Source organism: Candoia aspera, chromosome 2 (assembly GCF_035149785.1).
Source record: "Candoia aspera isolate rCanAsp1 chromosome 2, rCanAsp1.hap2, whole genome shotgun sequence".
Classification (NCBI taxonomy): Eukaryota; Metazoa; Chordata; class Lepidosauria; order Squamata; family Boidae; genus Candoia; species Candoia aspera.
The window spans coordinates 35,180,958-35,201,857 of NC_086154.1; the positions used below are offsets into that span (position 1 = coordinate 35,180,958).

The window sequence follows — 20,900 nt, forward strand, 5'->3', positions numbered from 1 at the left end:
TCTCTGCCATCAACGCCAAACTGCTAAATCTTCATCAGATGAGCAGTGGTGCCTCTGGGCAAATACTAAGTCCTTTGGTAATACAGACAAGAAGAAAGAGAAGACAAATCTCAAAACATATAATAGATGTAATTCTGTCAGATATTCTTCAAGGCTGATGATAGGCAGAAACAGAGTTGTAATGAATTTATTTTAAATCTATGGCTTTCCTTTGTTTCAACTGAGTTATGACCTTTCTACAAAGTTATGTAGTTCTGTACGTCAGAGCATACATTTTGGCACTTTTGGAAAGTGAAATATTGGGTTATAGTATACCAATAAAAGGAATTAATAAGTTGATTTATCTTTTTCAGTTCAAGAGACTTCATAAATCTGAAAATAGTCTATTGCAATATTCCATTTTTAATAAGTTATGTGTCAGATCCCCCCGATCAAAGGTTTCACAGAAACCCTTATCGGAGTATCTTCCATCATTTCCTTCTCCCATGTTGCCAGATGGGAGGGGGTGTGAAGTGGTTTATTATGGCTATGGAGCACATCAAGGACACGGGGTTGAGATACGCCAGGAATACCATCTGGATGGGAGGGGGACTGACATGGTTTCATGGGAAAGGGGACTAACTAAGAGAATGTAGTTTTAAGTTAGGTTTGAGCGGGAAATCTTTATTCGCAGCTTGCCTTCTGTACCGTTCATTACGCTTCATTAAAACAGTTAAAGGAATCCCAGGCTCCTGACTGTGATTGTGTGAATGCTCGAATGATCAGGTGCTGACATTATGAATGTTCTCATTTTGATAATAATTTTAAACGTTATGCCTTGAATTTCATTTTATAATGAATGTAGTCATGTGTTATAATAGCTTTTCCTAGCATTGTTTCTCAGTTCTTTTTAATTTGCTTAGTAGTATGCCCATGTTTATTGGAATGTAATTTTTACTTGTCTTTCAGTCAGTCTTGATTCCTAGCAACTATGTAAGTCCATGCAGTTTTCTTGGCTACATTTTCAGAAATGGTTTGCCAATTATTTCCTCTAAGGGCTGAGACAGAGTAACTGGCCCAAAGTCAGCCAGTTGGTTTCTGTGCCTAAGGCAAGACTGAAACTCATGTTTCCTCACTCCTAGACTAGCACCTTAATCACTAGATCAAACTAGCTGCAGGTAGTCCTTGTTTAGTGACCATTCGTAGTTAAGATGATGATGAAAAAGTAACTTTATGACCAATCTTCACATTTATGACCTTCACACGTCTGTAAAGCAAAGAAAAGCTGATGGAAGATCATAAGCACAGCTGCAGTTTCATTCAGCAACTGCATCACTTAATGACCAAGTTGCCAATCCCAATCGTGGTCACCAAATGAGGACTACCTGTATTTTAAATAATATCATTTTATGTGATGGAAAATCTGTTATAAAATGCTGTTAACATCAAAGGGCCTAGGATATACAAGTGTATGAAATGGTTTTCTTAAAAAAAAAAAAAGCTCAAACCTTAAGAATGTTATTTTGCAAAACTGAAGTCAGAAGTCCTTCACTAGGAGCAACTACTATTTCACTAATAATCTTTCCTGTTCTTTTTGGAGGGGGGGTGTGTCCTGCTCTTTCTAAGTTATAGTTGCAAGGCTTCACTGTACTTTGGGAAGGGAGAGAGTTAGAGTTAGGAGTATTATCTAAATTAGGCACAGCTGGTTCTGAAGAAAACAACCAATTCTGCCCTGACTCCTTTTTCCTCCATCTTGGCCAGCCTGCTGGACTCTGCTCTTGAATCTCGCCTAGTGGGGAACCAGGCTAGCCTCAGTCCTAAGCCGTGGCACTACACATACCACAGGGGCCATGGCTACAGAGGCAGCTGGGGGCGGGGCAGGGGGGCAAAGGCAGCAAAAGTGTGAAGGCCAGCTCATAGAGATGGTGAGCTCTCTGCTTAGCTTGAACCTGCTAGCCTCTGCCTCTTCTTTGGAGCATTTAACAAGAGGTTCAGAAGACCTTGACTCCAGCTAGACTATACCCCTGTCCTAGGGATGGATCACACACACACACACACACACACACACACACAGAAACTGATATTTTAACTCTTTATTCCCGTACTCTTGCAAATAACTAATATACAACAAGTATTAGTAATAACCTTTAATTGTTTATTTAAGAAACATTCTAGAAACTTAGAGTCATCTGAAATACATTTCAAAAGTGACAGTAACTCAGGGGTTTTAGATGCTGCTAATGCATCTCCAAAATACTGTGAAACAATATTATTTCACTGAATATCCTGCCATTTCTAGATCCAACAAACTAAAAACTTCAAAAGAATATAAAAAATGTAAAATATTGAAGCAGTCCAGAAAATATGTCATGTTCTCAAAATATAATAATTTCATATCTTCATGATTGATTATTGATGAACCATTGTATTTTGCTTTAATATTTATATGTTAGGCTTAATGGATTTTCTAATGTGCTATAACAAATAGATTTCTTAGCATCTTTTGAGCTTTGCCAGCCCCTACTAAATTTTTAAAAATAAATTCAGCTTGCAGCGTGTGATTTGCATAGCCAATAGATTATCAGTACAGCATATTAAACAAGGTATTATAATATAAATGCACCCAATTAACTTGTAATGATTTAAACTCCAGAGTAGTTTGTTTTAGTTTTTCTATCAGTGCCTTGGCTGCTAGTTCACTGGATAACATTATTCTATAATGGCAGAAGCAAATTTCTACACATTTTCTGGTGTGATTTCACAGGAACCTGCGCTTCTACACTGTTTTCAAACCCAGCACTGCATCATACTTGCTTTACTGCTCTAGAATTTTTCCATGTCACAATAACTTCTGACATTGTACACAAAGACTTTGGCAAAATAAAAATATGAGTAGTAGTCTTGAGTATCCTGTGTAAATTAAGAAATGGGCAAAATAAGATAAATCAAACAAACTAATTAGGACTCAATTAGCTTTATAAAAGGAGTCTGTTATTTTACAGACATAATTATTAATTGAATCAGTTATTCAATTACTTTCTTTTGTCATAGTCATGTGTGTGTGTGTGTGTGTGTGTGTAGTGGCTTCTACAAGATATATATCCAGTAGTGTCTGAGTGGGAGGACAAAGGGAAGTCAGACTGATGAAAGCAGTGTCCCGTCTGGGGGAGATGGGCAGCGATAAAATTTTGATAAATAAATAAATAAATATAAGCCTCATCTCTTTTCTCTGTACATCAGAATATATAGACACCCAAAAAGGGCAAAGCTTGTAGCACAATACTACAACCTGTGGATCTTGTGGATACAGACACACATAAACACACATCTATACAAATATGAATACATATAAAAGTATTACATATTTTTTGAGGAGGACAAAACTGCAGGATTTGTTTCATCTGAAGTCTGCAACCCTAGGTTGACATGGTGGGGTGGTCTTCTTGATGGGAGGAAGAAGTAGGCTTAAATTCATAGTTGTCTTCATTTTGTATAAATACAGTATTTTATTTCTAGAAGGCTACCTTCTGTAAGTACATTTGTTTATTAAAGTGGTACTGTAAATATAGAGGAATTGCTATAGAATGCAGAATTGAATAGAAATTATAAATAAACATTTTAATAAATATTAAATAGTTTACAACCAGTTGCTAATTTTGAAAACATCTTAATCATGATAGCAAAGAGCTGAAATGCTTGGGACACAAGAAATGAAAATATTATCATAATCATCTACAGAATCCATGTTTACATTTGGGAAATAGACTTTGGGAAGGCTATTTTTGACCAAATATGATGTGCCTATATGGCATGAAAAATAAGGAAAATTCCAAAATGCTGTCAACTAGTTCCAACAGGCACATTTTATATGTTAAAAGGAACATTTGTATTAATTTAAAAATCCCAGACCATTCTAAGAAATTTTGATAGTTTATGTGGTGTCTATTTGAGAAACCATGAATTGCTCTATTGCCATGCACATGTCCTCCATACTGCCAAACATCTTGTTATGTGTTCATATTTTTGTTACTCACCAAACTGACCCAAAGCCATTTCATGCTGCATTGTAAGAGTCTGTTTATTCAATTGTTACAAATTGCCTATGAGACCACGACTGATTTTCACCTTCAGAGCAATTAGCAGGTGAAGCCTTATCACAAGAAATCTGCCAAGTTTGAAACAGATACAAATAGTAGTGGCATCCCTAAAGAACTCAAACTGCATATTTTGCATTTATATTTAGATTATTGTTCCATTCAGTCATACTTTAACTCAAACATTTATGGATTTCTTGTGTATAGAATAATATACCACCATTATTTTATTGCCAGAATTCATATGATACATATGAATTTAGCTGCTGTCTAAAAAAAACTGTAAGTAGGATCATAGTCCAATAATTTAAATAATTTAAAATGTCAACTGTTGGGGAATGGGGGAATCGAGAAAGTGTGAAATCTAGCATCAAATAAAGAGAAGCTTATTCATAAATAGGTCTGTTGTCCCAATTTAGAATCAAGGCTTATCTGCTAATTTTCTTTTGTCTCCATGCACACACCTCCTTCTACTTGGAACTATCAGTTGTCCACCCTCTGGGGAATCTCTGATCAGAGGGACCAATGACCTGCCCATTAACTGAAGACTGTCAGTTGCATGCTTCTGGGTATATTTTGACCACCAAAAAAGTGGTAGTTGTCTGCCTGCAAAATGGATATTGCTAATTGCCTGCCTTTGGAATTACTGCTACCACTGAGGGACTGGTATTTTTCTGCCTACTGAAAAGGAACTTCCTGCACTCTACAATTACCTCCTACCCACATTATTCCATTAGATTGCCCCCATATGTCCTTGACTAAGCTGTGTGCATGAGTCTTAAGAATCAGGCCAGGTTTCATTCTTCCTTGGTCTTTACCTAGCTCTGTGGTTCCCAAACTGTGTGTCATAGTGCCCTAGAGTGTCACAGTGAACTCACAGGGGTTCCACAGGATATTTTATTACTTAATAAGCAGAACTGTTATTGAGTTTGCTGCGGTGCCCTGGGGTATCGCAGCATATCATTTGGGAAGCACAAGAGGACCGTGAAAAAATTAGTGAGATGCTAAGGGTGCCATAAACTGAGAAAGTTTGGGAACTTCTGACCTAGCTGGATAAGATGTTACAATACTGAGCATTTGAAGTTAAATTCGTTAATTGAGAATGAATGAAAATTGAGACTGAAGGGAAAAGGGGAGAGGAAGAGGGTAGCAGGGCAAGGGGATAGTGGAATAAGGTCTTCCCAATATAGGTTGCTTCAGCAAAGGATCATTACCTTGTCGTGGTGCTGTAGCTTGAGCAACTCAATGATGCCATGAGCTAAACCGTGAAGGGCCACCCAAGACAGGGAGGTCATGACAGAGAGGTCAGACTAAATGCGATCCCTGGGGAAGGTAATGGCAACCCACCCCAGTATCCTTGCCATGAAAACTAAATGGATCAGTACAACCAGAGATATGTCGGTATACCATCGGGAGATGAGACCCCCAGGTCGGAAGATGGTCAAAATGCTACTGGGGAGGAACAGAGGATGAGTTCAACTAGCCCCAGATGTGATGACGCAGCTAGCTCAAAGCCGAAAGGACGGCTAGCGGCCGACGGTGCTGGTGGTGAACAGTGAATCCGATGTTCTAAGGATCAACACACCACTGGAACCTGGAATGTAAGATCTATGAGCCAGAGCAAATTGGATGTGGTTATTGGTAAGATGTCAAGATTAAAGATAGACATTTTGGGTGTCAGTGAACTGAAATGGACTGGAATGGGCCACTTCACATCAGATGACCACCAGATCTACTACTGTGGACAAGAGGACCACAGAAGAAATGGAGTAGCCTTCATAATTAATAGTAAAGTGGCTAAAGCAGTGCTTGGATACAATCCAAAAAAACGATAGAATGATCTCAATTCGAATTCAGGGCAAGCCATCTAACATCACAGTGATCCAAATATACGCCCCAACCACAGTTGCTGAAGAAGCTGAAGTAGAGCACTTCTATGAGGATCTGCAGCACCTACTGGACAATACGCCTAAAAGAGATGTTGTTTTCATCACAGGAGACTGGAATGCTAAGGTGGGAAGTCAGATGACAGCTGGAATTACAGGTAAGCATGGCCTGGGAGAACAAAATGAAGCAGGACATAAGCTGATACAATTTTGCCAAGACAACTCACTCTGCATAACAAACACTCTTTTCCAACAACCTAAGAGACGGCTTTATACATGGACTTCACCTGATGGACAACACCGAAATCAGATTGACTACATCCTTTGCAGCCAAAGATGGTGGACATCTATACAGTTGGTAAAAACAAGACATGTAGCTGACTGTAGTTCAGATCACGAACTTCTTCTTGCACAATTTAGGATCAGACCAAAGAGATCAGGGAAGACCCACAGATCAGCTAGATATGAGCTCACTACTATTCCTAAGGAATATGCAGTGGAGGTGAAGAATAGATTTAAGGGACTGGACTTAGTAGATAGGGTCCCGGAAGAACTATGGACAGAGGTTCGCAACATTGTTCAGGAGGTGGCAACAAAATACATCCCAAAGAAAGAGAAAACCAAGAAGGCAAAATGGCTGTCTGCTGAGACACTAGAAGTAGCCCAAGAAAGAAGGAAAGCAAAAGGCAACAGTGATAGGGGGAGATATGCCGAATGAAATGCAAAATTCCAGAGGTTAGCCAGAAGAGATAAGGAATTATTTTTAAACAAACAATGCATGGAAGTGGAAGACGACAATAGAATAGGAAGGACAAGAGACCTCTTCCAGAAAATTAGAAACATTGGAAGTAAATTCCAGGCCAAAATGGATATGATCAAAAACAAAGATGGCAAGGACCTAACAGAAGAAGAAGAGATCAAGAAAAGGTGGCAAGAATATACAGAAGACCTGTATAGGAAGGATAACAATATCGGGGACAGCTTTGACACTGGTTGGTGAGTTAGAGCCAGACATCCTGAAGAGTGAGGCTGAATGGGCCTTGAGAAGCATTGCTAATAACAAGGCAGCAGGAGACGATGGTATCCCAGCTGAATTGTTCAAAATCTTGCAAGATGATGCTGTAAAGGTAATGCATGCTATATGCCAGCAAATTTGGAAAACACAAGAATGGCCATCAGATTGGAAAAAATCGACTTATATCCCCATACCAAAAAAGGGAAACACTAAAGAATGTTCCAACTATCAAACAGTGGCACTCATTTCACATGCCAGTAAGGTAATGCTCAAGATCCTGCAAGGTAGACTTCAGCAATTTATGGAGCGAGAATTGCCAGATGTACAAGCTGGGTTTAGAAAAGGCAGAGGAACTAGGGACCAAATTGCCAATATCCGCTGGATAATGGAAAAATCAGGGAGTTTCAGAAAAACATCTATTTCTGTTTTATTGACTATTCTAAAGCCCTTGACTGTGTGGACCATAACAAATTGTGGCAAGTTCTTAGTGGTATGGGGATACCAAGTCATCTTGTCTGCCTCCTGAGGAATCTGTATAACGACCAAGCAGCAACAGTAAGAACAGACCACGGAACAACGGACTGGTTTAAGATTGGGAAAGGAGTATGGCAGGGCTGTATACTCCCACCCTACCTATTCAACTTGTACGCAGAACACATCATGCGACATACTGGGCTTGAGGAATCCAAGGCTGGAGTTAAAATCTCTGGAAGAAACATGAACAATCTCAGATATGCAGATGATACCACTCTGACGGCTGAAAGCGAAGAGGAACTGAGGAGTCTTATGATGAAGGTGAAAGAAGAAAGTGCAAAAGCTGGCTTGCAGCTAAACCTCAAAAAAACCAAGATTATGGCAACCAGCTTGATTGATAACTCTCAAATAGAGGGAGAAAACGTAGAGGCAGTGAAAGACTTTGTATTTCTTGGTGCAAAGATTACTGCAGATGCTAACTGCAGTCAGGAAATCAGAAGACGTTTAATCCTTGGGAGAAGAGCAATGACAAATCTCGATAAAATAGTTAAGAGCAGAGACATCACGCTGACAACAAAGGTCCGCATAGTTAAAGCAATGGTGTTCCCCGTAGTAACGTATGGCTGTGAGAGCTGGACCATAAGGAAAGCTGAGAGAAGGAAGATAGATGCTTTTGAACTGTGGTGTTGGAGGAAAATTCTGAGAGTGCCTTGGACTGCAAGAAGATCAAACCAGTCCATCCTCCAGGAAATCAAGCCAGACTGCTCACTTGAGGGAATGATATTAAAGGCAAAACTGAAATACTTTGGCCACATAATGAGAAGACAGGACACCCTGGAGAAGATGCTGATGCTAGGGAGAGTGGAAGGCAAAAGGAAGAGGGGCCGACCAAGGGCAAGATGGATGGATGATATTCTAGAGGTGACGGACCCGTCCCTGGGGGAGCTGGGGGTGTTGACGACTGACAGGAAGCTCTGGCGTGGGCTGGTCCATGAAGTCATGAAGAGTCGGAAGCGACTGAATGACTAAACAACAAAAAATATAGGTTGATGTTAAATTCTCACCATATTGCAAAGTTACTTTGATCTCTCTGTAGTAGAGATCAGATAGAGGAGGAGCGCTTGGGGAAATAGGCCAATTCAGGAGGCAAAGTACAGAATAATCATTCTCATTCTGAATTCATCTCTCCTTTGTAAAATTTAGGATGCAACACCAGATCTCATCTGGCAATCCATTCCTCTCACTGATTCTTCACTTCTCCATAGCTTCCTTGCATCCTTAAAACATCATGTTTTTCTATCTGCACAAGCATTTTTCCTAGCAACAGTTTGTGGTCATTGCCTTGTTTCTTTCTGTTCTTAGGTATTTTAGCTAGTGGTGGTTACATCTTGTTACATACCTGCAAAGGCACAAGGGGCTAATGCAGATCAGGGATCCTATATTCATTTGCCAAATTATGTCAGGGCAAAGCAAGAATCAATACTTCTGATAAGGCTTATTTCATTGTCTGTATCAGACAATTCCCTGCCTTCGTGCACTCCTCATGATGAGTTCTCCCAACGGGAAGGGGAAGTTGCCTCCTTCACATTTTGGTGACAGAAGAAATTCCAGCAACAAAACAAATTAATTGGATTTCTCCCAGATGTTTTCTAAATAAATGGCCTAGATCTACTTATTTTCTTGGTTTATTGCTTGCTAATACCCACAGCTCAGTGCACTGATGTTTGTTCAGAGAAAAAGAAAACTATTTTGAACATCTGTATTAGCACACCATTAATTTGGATTTGTGAAAAAAATCTTAAGAGTTTGCCTTTGAAAATTTGCATATAGCATTAATCTGTGTGCTCATTTCATCAATCAACCTTCATAGAATCTTTACAGCAGATCCTGTGCCATCATCCCTGAAAAAGGAAGAAGATAGAAGATGGTAATTACAATGATTTGAGGTGATTCATGATGTTTATGGAGGCTGCAAGCAACAACCACAAACAAACTAATTTACTGTGGATCTGTTAGCTACCCTTTGATGGTTTAGTAGTCAAGCTGAACTAGGAGCAGAGAGATCCAGGTTCCAGTCCACCGTCATCCACAGAGGTTCACTGGGGAACTTTGGGCCAGTCACTCTCTCTTGTCCCAACCTTTCTCACAGGGTTGAAAGAAAGCAAGTTAATAAACAAACATTCTCTCTTGTATTCTGTTTACTGCAGGGACCATGCAATTATATATCTCCTCTTGGCATTTTTGGATCATCTCCTTTAAATGCCTTTGGCGCAGAACCACATGGGTTTACAGATGCCATCCATATGTGGAAATAACTCCCTGTTTTGCCAAGTTCCATGGGAGAGATTGGACCAACCTATGCTGTCGCTGTTTTCTAACAAGCATCCTTACAATGCATGCACATAAGTGGCATCTGTTAATTCACAGTATGAGAATTATTTAAAATTCTGTAGGATCTCTTGAGAATAACGAAATAAAAACAGCAGCAACAAGAAATCACTTGTACTCAGGCTGAAGTACAGTGGCTGTAAACCGTTGCCTGCATTTACAGGAAAGCAAATTAAATTGTTTAGCAGTTGTAAATTAAACCAAAAATGAATGGTTTGGGGAGGGGGAATTTTTTGCTGAAATGCCTGCTGAGAACTGCTACCTTGTTTATTAGAAGCATCTTCTTGACAATAGCATGGGGTTACTTATAATTAGGTGCCCATGTGTAAATACAATGATTAGATAAGCCACATAAACATAAGCCAGTGAAGATGGTTTCCACTGGGGGGTGATTATTAAAGTGCAACAATCTTCATGCTTTTGTTAGTAAACATTTGAACATAATGTGTGCATGTAAGCTGAAAGTGAAATAATTATTGTTATGCGGCAAATCTGTTTGGTGGATTGAGCCCTTGTATTCTTAAATAGCATTACAATAGTGGAGGTCAATTACTATGATGACTCATTAAAAGGAATTAAACTACTCCTATAAAGCTGCAACAGATGGTTCTCTAATTCTTTTAATAGTCTTCTTAGGATGTTTAGGGTAATAGTCTTATATTAATATAACAAGATTATAGTGAAACCTAAGTGCTAGAAGTTGCTCACAAAGTATGTCCCTGTTGTTGCCTAATTTCCAAAGATATGCTATAAATTGGGGAATATTGTTGAATTAGTCATAATGCATTTGATTACTTCATATATATATATATATATATACACACACACACACACACACTGTGTGTGTGTGTGTGTGTGTATAATTATATATATTCCCCTTCTTCTAACCTTCAGGGTATATGAAGTTGTAACTGTACTATAAAATTATTAGGCAAATCAAGGAGAAAACAAACATATCAATATGGTTTGTTCTTAAATTCAACATGATGAGTTGCAATCAGTTGGTGAGTAAAAACATTTTTAATGGGGAATTTTTTATATTTGAATGCTACAAATTTCCAAATAATATATAGAGTGCCTACATAGCATAGTAAGTATTTCCAGATACCTAGTTTTAGGGAACTTGTGGCTTTGTTTACTTTTTATGACCCTGTACTTGTCATTGTTTCTGGCGTTACACATTAGTAAAGATAAAAGTAAAGGTTCCCATTTAGTTGTGTCCAACACTAGGGGGTGGTATTCATCTCCATTTCACGGTCAAAGAGCTAGCGCTGTCAGAAGACACTTCTGTGGTCATGTGGCCAGCATGACAGTGACGGAACGCTGTTACCTTCCCGCCAAAGCAGTGCCTATTTATCTACTTGCATTTGCATGCTTTTGAATTGCTAGGTTGGCAAGAGCTGGGCAAGTGCGGGAGCTCACTCCGTCATGTGGAGCTCAGGTCTCAAACCGCCAAACTTGCAACCTTCTGGTCAACAAGCCTGGTGTCTTAACCGCTGACCCACCACGTCCCTTTGGTGTTATACATTAGGCACCTTGTAATCCAGAGTTCCTGCTTGTCTCTTAGGCATTAGAATAGGATGCTGGAGTGTTGCCCAGGTCTTAGAGTTCTCCACATGAGGATTCCTTTATTTGTATTACTATACATGCAGGGTCAGATTAAGGCCAGTTTATGTCATGAGTAAGGACAGTTTATGACCTAAGCACAGGCCAACAATGGTGCCCCCCAATGGAAGCAAAACTCAAAAAGATGGAAACAAATGTGATATCAGATGACACTTTCAAACCAAACGTTTAAACTGGAGTCACTCACCATACCAAAGAAAACTTTTTTTAACAATGTAGATTAAAGTTGAACACAGCAGATAAGGACAATTACAAAAAAAAAATCATCTAAAGTTAAGTATGGCAGTGAAAGAGTTAAGGGCATGATAGCTAGGGGAAAAAAAACTCAGTGCCCCCCTTTCCTTGGTGCCCTAAGCTCATGCTTATTTTGCTGAATGGTTGCTCCAGGGCTGTAGATGTACATTTTTACTCTGTTAATCTAAAAATCAGAGTTGCCTTCTGAAAATCGGAGTGGTTTCAAAAATTAACAAGTGTATTCTATAGTATTATTAATTATTATTATTGCTTTATTTTCAGAACTGATCTATGCCTGGATTTTCAATGAATATCCAACTTTTGTGCACCAGGATAATCGCCGCTTCGTATCTCAAGAGACTGGGAACTTCTACATAGCTAAAGTTGAGAAATCTGATGTGGGAAATTATACCTGTGTGGTGACAAACACAGTAACCAATACCAGAGTGCGAGGGCCTCCTACACCTTTAATCCTGAGAAACGATGGTAAGACTTTTATTACATTTTAATGAGATTTGTAAGAACTGGTAAAAGGTGATAATTCTAAAGGGTAGTACTGAAAACCAATGTTCTATACAAATACAGTGAAAAGTAATTATTAATATCTGGCCCTGAACAAGAGTTGAGTTCAGATTATCATTCATTTTAAATATTTGAATAAACTTATGCTTGCTATCCTTTCTTAGAATAAGCTGAACTTTACAGGACTTCTGTGGGTATGAACTGGCAGGAAAATTAGCTATCTGGTCTCTCACATCTAGATCAGGAGTTGGCAAAAAAGTTCTATAAAGGGCCAAATCCTACCCCTCTTCGGCCTTTCAGGTGTGGCTGGCAGATCTGCAAGCCAAGGAGCATGGCAGCCATTGGACGGCACCAGACCAGCAGTAAGAAGGCTGCTGATCCACCCAGGATTCTCTGCCTCTCCCCCTCACCCCGAGAGCTTGGCTGAATCTTGGACCTGGCAATCTGCCACCCACCCATTCTAAGCTCATGGGACATACAAAACCAGGCAGCATGCCATCGTTTGCCAACCCCTGATCTAAATGATTATTTGAGTCATTTGCAGTAAGAAAGAAAGATTGAGAGAGTGTGTGCTAGGGTTCCATGGATGTAAAAACTAACTTGCACCCAATTTCAAGATTCAAGAAGAAAGCAATGATGCTCAGTCAATGTGAAGTTTCAGGGAAGTTTTTTTTATATATATATATCAATGAATGTGCACTTAAATTCCCTTTTAACTAAGGAACATTTTGTTTTTAAGGATTAGTTAGAATTCATTTACTGTTTAGTCATATATCTGCTTCCCCTATGCTGAGACACCAAGCCTATTGAAAGTAATGATGCAACAGTATATTGGTACAACAGTAGCATTCAGAGAGGTAACACCAGTAAGTGTTGTTAATGGCAAAAGCAGAAAGTAGTCATCAGGATAAAGATATGTGCAAGATGAGAAAGGAGGGTTCAAGCAGCCTCAGTCTCCATCCCCTCCATCCTGTTTCTCCCCTACAACCAAAGACTTAGGCAGCTTGACATGGAGAATATAGAGGGAAGCAAGTATTGATCCATCAGATGACAGTTCTCTATACCAGTTTTGGTTCAGCAACTGAAGCTTTAACACTCTGAGATGCCCACTGTACCAATTTCCCATTCCCCATATGCATTCACATGTATAGTGAATAACCTGAATTGAAATCAGTGTGTATCCTAAATGAATCTCTTTCCTTGCATCACTGAGAATTGAAGTATTTGTTTCAGACAAGGCTACATTGGGACCCCTCCTTGAGTTCTTGAAACACTTGCAATAATGCTTTAACATAATGATTGCTTTTAGTGCCAGCTGTAAAATATAACACTGTGTGCATTTTTCTAAGGAGTTTGGGTTTTACATCTACTGTATTGCATTTACAGTTACCTTATGCAAATGTTCATGAAAATATTCTTGAGATGTACTTGAAGGGTATTCTAGTATACTGCAGATTGCTGGAAACCTGAGTTCAGTAGTAATTATCTTAACGATCAGTAGTAGGAACATTAAGTGAAATAGGATAAGATTTGGGGCTTGAAGTGTTAATGTAGTTGAAGATACATTAAATTTGTATGATAAAATTAGGCATCATGAAATAGCCCCGCTATCTATGGCCTTCATTTTTTCTGCTCTACATTTCTGATAATTCAGCTGTTTAAATGCAATTCATTCATCAATATTCATATGCTGAGGCAGTAACTAGCAAGGACCACGCATTCAGGATGCAAAAAATAAATAAAAAGGCAATGAATGCAAACAAAAGAATACATGTTCTAAAAGTCTGACAGCTGCATTTGGATCCCCCTTTTTTAAAACTGACTTTGGCATGGCCAGTACATCTCAATATTTAAGAGGAATTATTTTCATTAGAACATATTGCTGTTAAATTGGTAGATTAAGTGGCAAATTTGTCAATATTTAATGTCCTGATTACATAAATAAGAGTTATATAAAGAAATTACACAATGTTCCTCTCCCATTTAACATAAAATACACAGTACTGAACTGTGTAATTTAAAACTTTGGTGTTAGACCGATTACATTACTCAAAACGCCTTTCCTATCTTAATTATGAGAGAATAAGCAAGATGAATAACAGAAAGATAAAAAAATATTTATTGGCAAAAAATGCTATGTTTTGGAAAACATTCAATCTTAAATCTCTGTCCTCCATGAACAATTCAAATAATTGAATACTTTTTTATAATACTCAAAATTCTTCATTAGATGAATAATAGAGAGTTTTGTAAACTGAAGTGTAATGGACAGAGTGCCTGTTACTTTTAAATGCCTAGTTTGTCCTTCCACATGGACGTCCATTTTTTAGCTATGGAAGAACTTGTCAGTACCAGTTTGGGGCATTGTTTAGCCCTTTCTCCCAGTGTTGTAGTCTGGATCAGAATTGTCCCCTCTCCTAAGATGGAAGCTGTGCTGATGAGAGTTTTCCTTCAATGCAAAATTGCAGCTTAGAGAGGGAATAGAAGAGAATGTCACTGGACTAATACAGGATCATCCCCCTTTCTTCAGTTTGGGGCTACTCCTCTGATAACAATTTCAGTTCCATAGTTACTACCTGAAATGGCAAAATAAACTTGCACCAGGAGTTGATAATGGATTAAAGCAACCCTTAATTTAGTATGGCCTGTTGGCTAATTTGGGGTGGGGATGTTAAGTATACTCAGAACACAGCCACTGTCATTTCCGATGAGAAGAAGGGTATGAGATTTATGAGGGGAGGAGATTAGAAAATAGACAGCTTCTAATTTCATAGTACGTCTTGGTTGGAGGTCCCTGCAGGAAGAAGACACCCTAGAAGGATGGGAAGTATCTTATCCTTGATTGGGACCCTCTGAAGTGCCAGTTTGTGTAATCCTGGATAGCTTTTTATGTGACCAGTTCTTTGCCCCTCTGTTTGTTTGTTCAGATGATAACTGAGTGCTAGTTTGTGGATGCAATTTTCAGCCTCATGTAACATGTAGTTAAACTATTCTCTCAGTGCCTTCCTTTCTTGCTTTTAAAAAACAGAACGTCTTTCTTGATTAGTTATATAATGACACAGTGTAATATGTCATGTGTTCTTCATCTGAGGTTGTATGTACCTAATTTTAAGACCTGCTAAGGATCAGATGATTGTTACTATGTCCTGTATGTAAAACCATAGAAGTCAGAGAGGGTGTACTTTCTTTTTCACATGACTGTAATTAAATCAAGATTTAAATTCTTTCATCTGTTTCTCCCCTCCACATGGTTCAACATGCTAGAAACTATTCTTTTTTGGACAGGAAGAACAATTTCTATCTATCATTTGTTTGTGTAATGGATTGGTCTGGGATCAGGCTGTTAGCTTGTGACTATGAGAATGAGCTCCTAAGTGTGCAATTTCAGTTGGTAGTTCTGAAATTTCTGGGGAAGTCTATCTGTCAGTTTGGGATGATGTGTCTCATCAGTACATTCATGACGACTATTCATTGCTACTCCAGGCTGAGCCAGACATGCTGTGTAAGTCTTAAGCTGGTGTCTGTAAGGGACTAGATGGAGAGAAACAAGCTTAGACTAAACCTTTGAAGATAACACCACTGTTCATATGTAAGCATTTTGGCTTCCCAGAATCATTGGTACCCTTTCTGGTTGGAGATGGGGTTATACTCCTCCTGAAGGGACAGGTCCATGAGTTGGTGGTTTCCTGGACCTACAGTTCCTGCTTGAAGAACAGGTGAGGCCTTGGCCAGTGAGCCTTTGCCCATCTTCAACCTGTATACCAGTTTATGCCCCACTTGGATCAGGAAGCCTTGGCAAGCATGATCAAGCCCTTATCACTATGTATTTTGCTATTGCAACACTCTTTGAAGGTGATCTGGAAGCTACAAGTACTCCAGAACACAATAATCAGGCTGCTGACAGGCAAAACTATTATTGTAGTATAACATTAGTTGTTAGCAGATTTCCAATTAACTAAAGGTTATAAATTATAAAGCCCCACATGGTGCAGTGCCAGTTTATAGGGATACCTTACTCAAAATTATTCTGCCCATTCTGTCAGGTCATCTGGAGAGCAGGGGTATGGGGGTGGGGCAGGTGAAAAATCAAGATGGCCATGTCCATACAATAAAAGCCCCAGTCCTAATATTGTGGAATACATTGCCCCAGAGAGGTATACCTGGCCTGGCCTGTGTAAACTGCCCAGAGTTTATACAAGTGTGTACTATGAATATTTTGCCTAGGTAAAACCCATTTCCCCAGGGAATAGCCACACCAAGGCACTTTCAAACTCACATAGAGGGTATATTGTTCTGTCCCCAGCTCAGGATGGTTGGATCACAGGTTCTTTTGAATTTGGAAGCAATGACCAGGCCAGTCTGAGTAAGGTAAAGGTTTCCCTTGACGTAAAGTCCAGTCGAGTCCGACTCTAGGGGGCGGTGCTCATCTCCGTTTCTAAGCCTTGGAGCCGGCGTTGTCATAGACACTTCCGGGTCATGTGGCCAGCATGACGACTCGGAACGCCGTTACCTTTCCGCCGAAGCGGTACCTATTGATCTACTCACATTTGCATGTTTTCGAACTGCTAGGTGAGCAGGAGCTGGGATTAACAACGGGAGCTCACCCCGCCGCGCGGTTTCGAACCGCCGACCTTCCGATCGACAGCTCAGCGGTTTAACCCGCAGCGCCACCGCGTCCCTTCCAGTCTGAGTACTTAGGGCTTTATTCCAAGGCAATATGTCATAATGACATAATACACCAGTCAGAGAATATTCAAGAATACTACAGAACAAAAAGAAGAAGAAAGGAAGCCCTTTATGCCCCTTCAGCCAGTCAGGGAACTCCAAAGAGATGACTATGAGTGGACCCCTTCACAGCTGGCAACTATTCAGCATCTTCCCAGTTAAGTCTCCCATCTGATGGGGGTTTCTGATCAGATTATATAGATTCCAGACCCTAATCAATAACACCTGTTTTCAATGGCCTCATCTCACTTGATTTTGCCAAGGACAAGGAGACCAAGTTGATTGTATCTTGTTCTTGGAATGCTTTCCCTGTTAACTGCCAAGGATGAGACTATCCCAGGGTTAAAGAGTATTTGTTTATACCAGATTGCAATGAGACCATAACAAGTTTTTGGAATGAAAATGAAAAAGATCATCCTCCTGTACACAGGTGTCCATACCAAGACAGGCCAAAATAAAGTATAACCATTTAGCAACTAAAATAAATGCTTGCTTAATACTCAGCCATTACATGGGAATATAAAGTTCTGTGTACCATGTACCTAAGGTAAAGAGGTATGCCCCACTATCTAGTTCCTCCTTGCCAATCTTCCAGTGAAAACACCATCACTACAGAAGCATGTGAGAGAGGATTCTGGCACATTGGTGTTGGTGATTATTACAATTACACCCTGCCTCTTCCCAATTATATAACTTAATTGGATTGTATATATTTAGGATACTTAGGCATCTCCATGGAAAAATGACTCGATAGCTAGAAAGTTATTAGAAATTGTAATATCATATTGCTCCTGAGTGCCTGTACATTGAGTGCTTGTTCCATCTTTATCTTTCAATTACTGTGCAAGACTGGTCACCTATAACTAGTATTTCGTATCTGCATTTCGTTTTTAATTCTGCTTCCTAACCAGCTTCTTAGGGCTCCTAAAAAGTAAAACTTTAGCTGTTCCTTTCTGCTTTTTTAAAAACAATATTTCTTTTTCATGTGTCTGTAGACCATGTTGTTTCTTTTTATGGTATGGCAGATTGAAAGAATGCTGCTTAACCCATTGGTCAGGCTTTTACAATATCAAGTATCATTTTCTCCATGGGGAACTAAAATGTATAAAAAATGGACATGGTCAAGCAATGGTAAACGTAGACTTATTGTTCAGACAATTCCTGGATCAATATAAAACCAGTTTGTAGCTCCTCTGCCAAGATGGTGTTTATCTAATTGTCCAAGTACAAGATAAAAGGCAGTCTGCGTGGCACAGAATTTGTCAGAAAATGGTCTTTGCTCTTGTCGTCCATAGTAAGGATTGTCTTCAAATTTAGGCTTGTCTTCCACAATCTATTCTAAGTATACTTTCAGCCAGTCCTCAATTAGCCTGTAAGTGCTGGGAGTAATCAGAGTGCAGAGAAAGAGTAACAGTGGCAACGGGGGAGCCATAGCTTTAAAAATAGCTTACAACTGGTAATCCATCCCCCTCAATTGAAGTAGTTTCATTACTTTTCACTGCACAGAACAACTTGTTGGCAAAGTCTCTCCTTTGATTTCCTGGGCAGTCTGAACTAGCAGAGCTGTTCAGTTCCCCATTTGTGCTGAACAAAGAAGGACCAAAACTTTAACTGTAGTTTTGTGACTACAGTGTTTGCTCGAGATCAGGTTTCTCTGGTGGTCTGAATGTAGACAGTTTCAGCCACATCTTTTGTGTATTATGGCAGCTAATGCCACCTATGGCATGAAGCTATGTGCAGCCATTTTTCAACCCCAGTTACAGCCTGTTGACATGGCTGAAGTAAGGCCAGTCAAAGATAAGAAGATGTTGAGACTGCAAAATGAGAAGTAAATAAGGTGCATAAGGAAAGCAAGGTGTCAAGGCTGTACAAGAGATAACTATGCAGATGGGGTAGAATTTAATGGAAGGTTAACAACAGGATATCATGTCAGGCTCCTTTGAGAAATTGGAGTAACCAGTAACATATTCAGAGACCATCATGTTGGTGGTTTGCAGCTGGGGAAGGCTCATAATGTTATTGAACCGGTTTGTTCCCAAAACGAAGCTGAGGGTTCAAGTCTGCTCTGGGGATCAATAAATATTAGGCAAGCCAAATATTACAACAACATCAAATATATCACGCCTGGGGTGGGAAAGTGAATAACCATTCTTGGGGGTGGCTCGCGCCCTAGAGTCCATCCCACCAGCCTGGATTTTATACCTTTCTTGGATTCTATATTTATTTACTGTATTTTATAATAATTGTTTTTATGAGATTTTAATGTTTATATTTGGAGCCTGATTTTATTGTAAACCGCCCAGAGTCCCTCTTTTGGGGGAGATGGGCGGTGGCTAAATTTGAATTACACACACACACACGCACACATATACTTGGACAGTCACAGTGAGCCAGCATCAGGTTCCTGGAAAAGTGCTGACAAACTCATGAGTAAGCAAAAGCAGTCAGTGGGGGACAATGCACTGTGCATGGCTATAGCATGATACCTTTGTCAGTGAGACTGCTCTGTGAATTGTGTAAGAGAGGTTATGATTATACAGGGATGGAAACATAGAACAGTCTCAGAATGTTATGCAGAAGCACTACAGCCACACTCAGGAAAGTAGCAAAGTTGTCGTAAGGTGCTCTCCACAGCTTTTAAACAATAAATAATGACAGGACATGAGATGTCCCTACACATGAAAGTGGATAAAAAAGATGAAGAAGAAACATTTGAGGGCATGTCACCATGAAGACAACTTCATTTCAAAACAGCTGAACAATAGCAGGACTTGTTTTTTTCTTCTCCAAACCATCTGGTCAGTATGAATGTGTGTGAAAAGAGAATGAATAGGAAACATCTATGATAAGCATCAGATCATCTCTTATCAATAACTATGAAGAGGGAACAGATATCAAGCAACCTTCTATATAGTTATATCCAATAATCTATGTAGTTATATCCAATCTTTTTTACGTTAAGCAGTTTTATGTGTATTACTTAATCATAAAATTGTGTTGTAATATATTTGATGTTGTTGTAATATTTGGCTTGCCTAATATTTATTGATCCCCAGAACACACTTGAACCCTCAGCTTTGTTTTGGGAACAAACCGGTTCAATAACATTATGAGCCTTCCCCAGCTGCAAAACACCAACATGATGGTCTCTGAATATGTTAGTGGAAGTCGTAGTCTATGGCAATCCTGGTGTAATCCTATGTTATCACTCATTTGATGTACGCCGACTAGAAAACAGTTGTCTGAGTTAGTGTTCAAGAAATACACATTTTATAAATAAAAAATAGGCAATAAGTTTTATTATACAAAAAACAGCACTAAATATCTCTATAGACTTGCATATTGTATGATCTTTACTTGACATTCCTTTTATATTTTGTCACTCTTTAGATGAGTTTCTGTAACTCTCTTGCATTCCAATTTTCAGCAAACTTCTAATAGAAAATACTCTGCTCAATGTGATTTTTTTTCTTTGTTCAAATTAAGCTTTGTTTTTAGCTGTTTTGCTGATCCTCTCTCCACAGCTGAAGTAGCGTTGCCTTCTGCAGACTTCTACAGTTAACATTCCATTCAGGAGGCAGCTGCTGTTATTTGCTTCCATGGATAAAACATCAACAGATCACTTTAGACTATAAGCCAGCCAACAGGGGAGCATCATCCATAACAGTCATAATGGCTCAGAATCAAAGATGCAGGGATTCAAGCTGTCTGTGAATTGTATTTTTGAAGATGGTAGTTTTGAATCTAAATCACATATTTAATGTCTTGTAATTGCAGGTTTTCATATTATACTTAATCCTGCATTTGCTACTATACATGGACAAAAATTAATATTAAGGATCCCAAAAAAAGATTAAAATGTAGTGCTTATTAGGTTAACTGAGTTTATTCTCCAGGAAGTCACATTAACCCATATAGGAATCAGTTCGGTTTATATGTTGACTGAGCATAAATATG

At 39.2% G+C, this 20,900-nt stretch overlaps 1 protein-coding gene across 1 annotated transcript in view; it reads left to right on the forward strand.

Moving 5' to 3' along the window:
* The window catches only part of LOC134489119 (contactin-4-like), a 251,112-nt gene that overhangs the window by 81,962 nt on the left and 148,250 nt on the right, over positions 1-20,900 (forward strand). Inside the window, exon 4 of the mRNA XM_063291601.1 lies at positions 11,979-12,182. Within this exon, the coding sequence (XP_063147671.1) occupies positions 11,979-12,182 (204 nt within the window). The remainder of the gene's footprint in view (positions 1-11,978; positions 12,183-20,900) is intronic.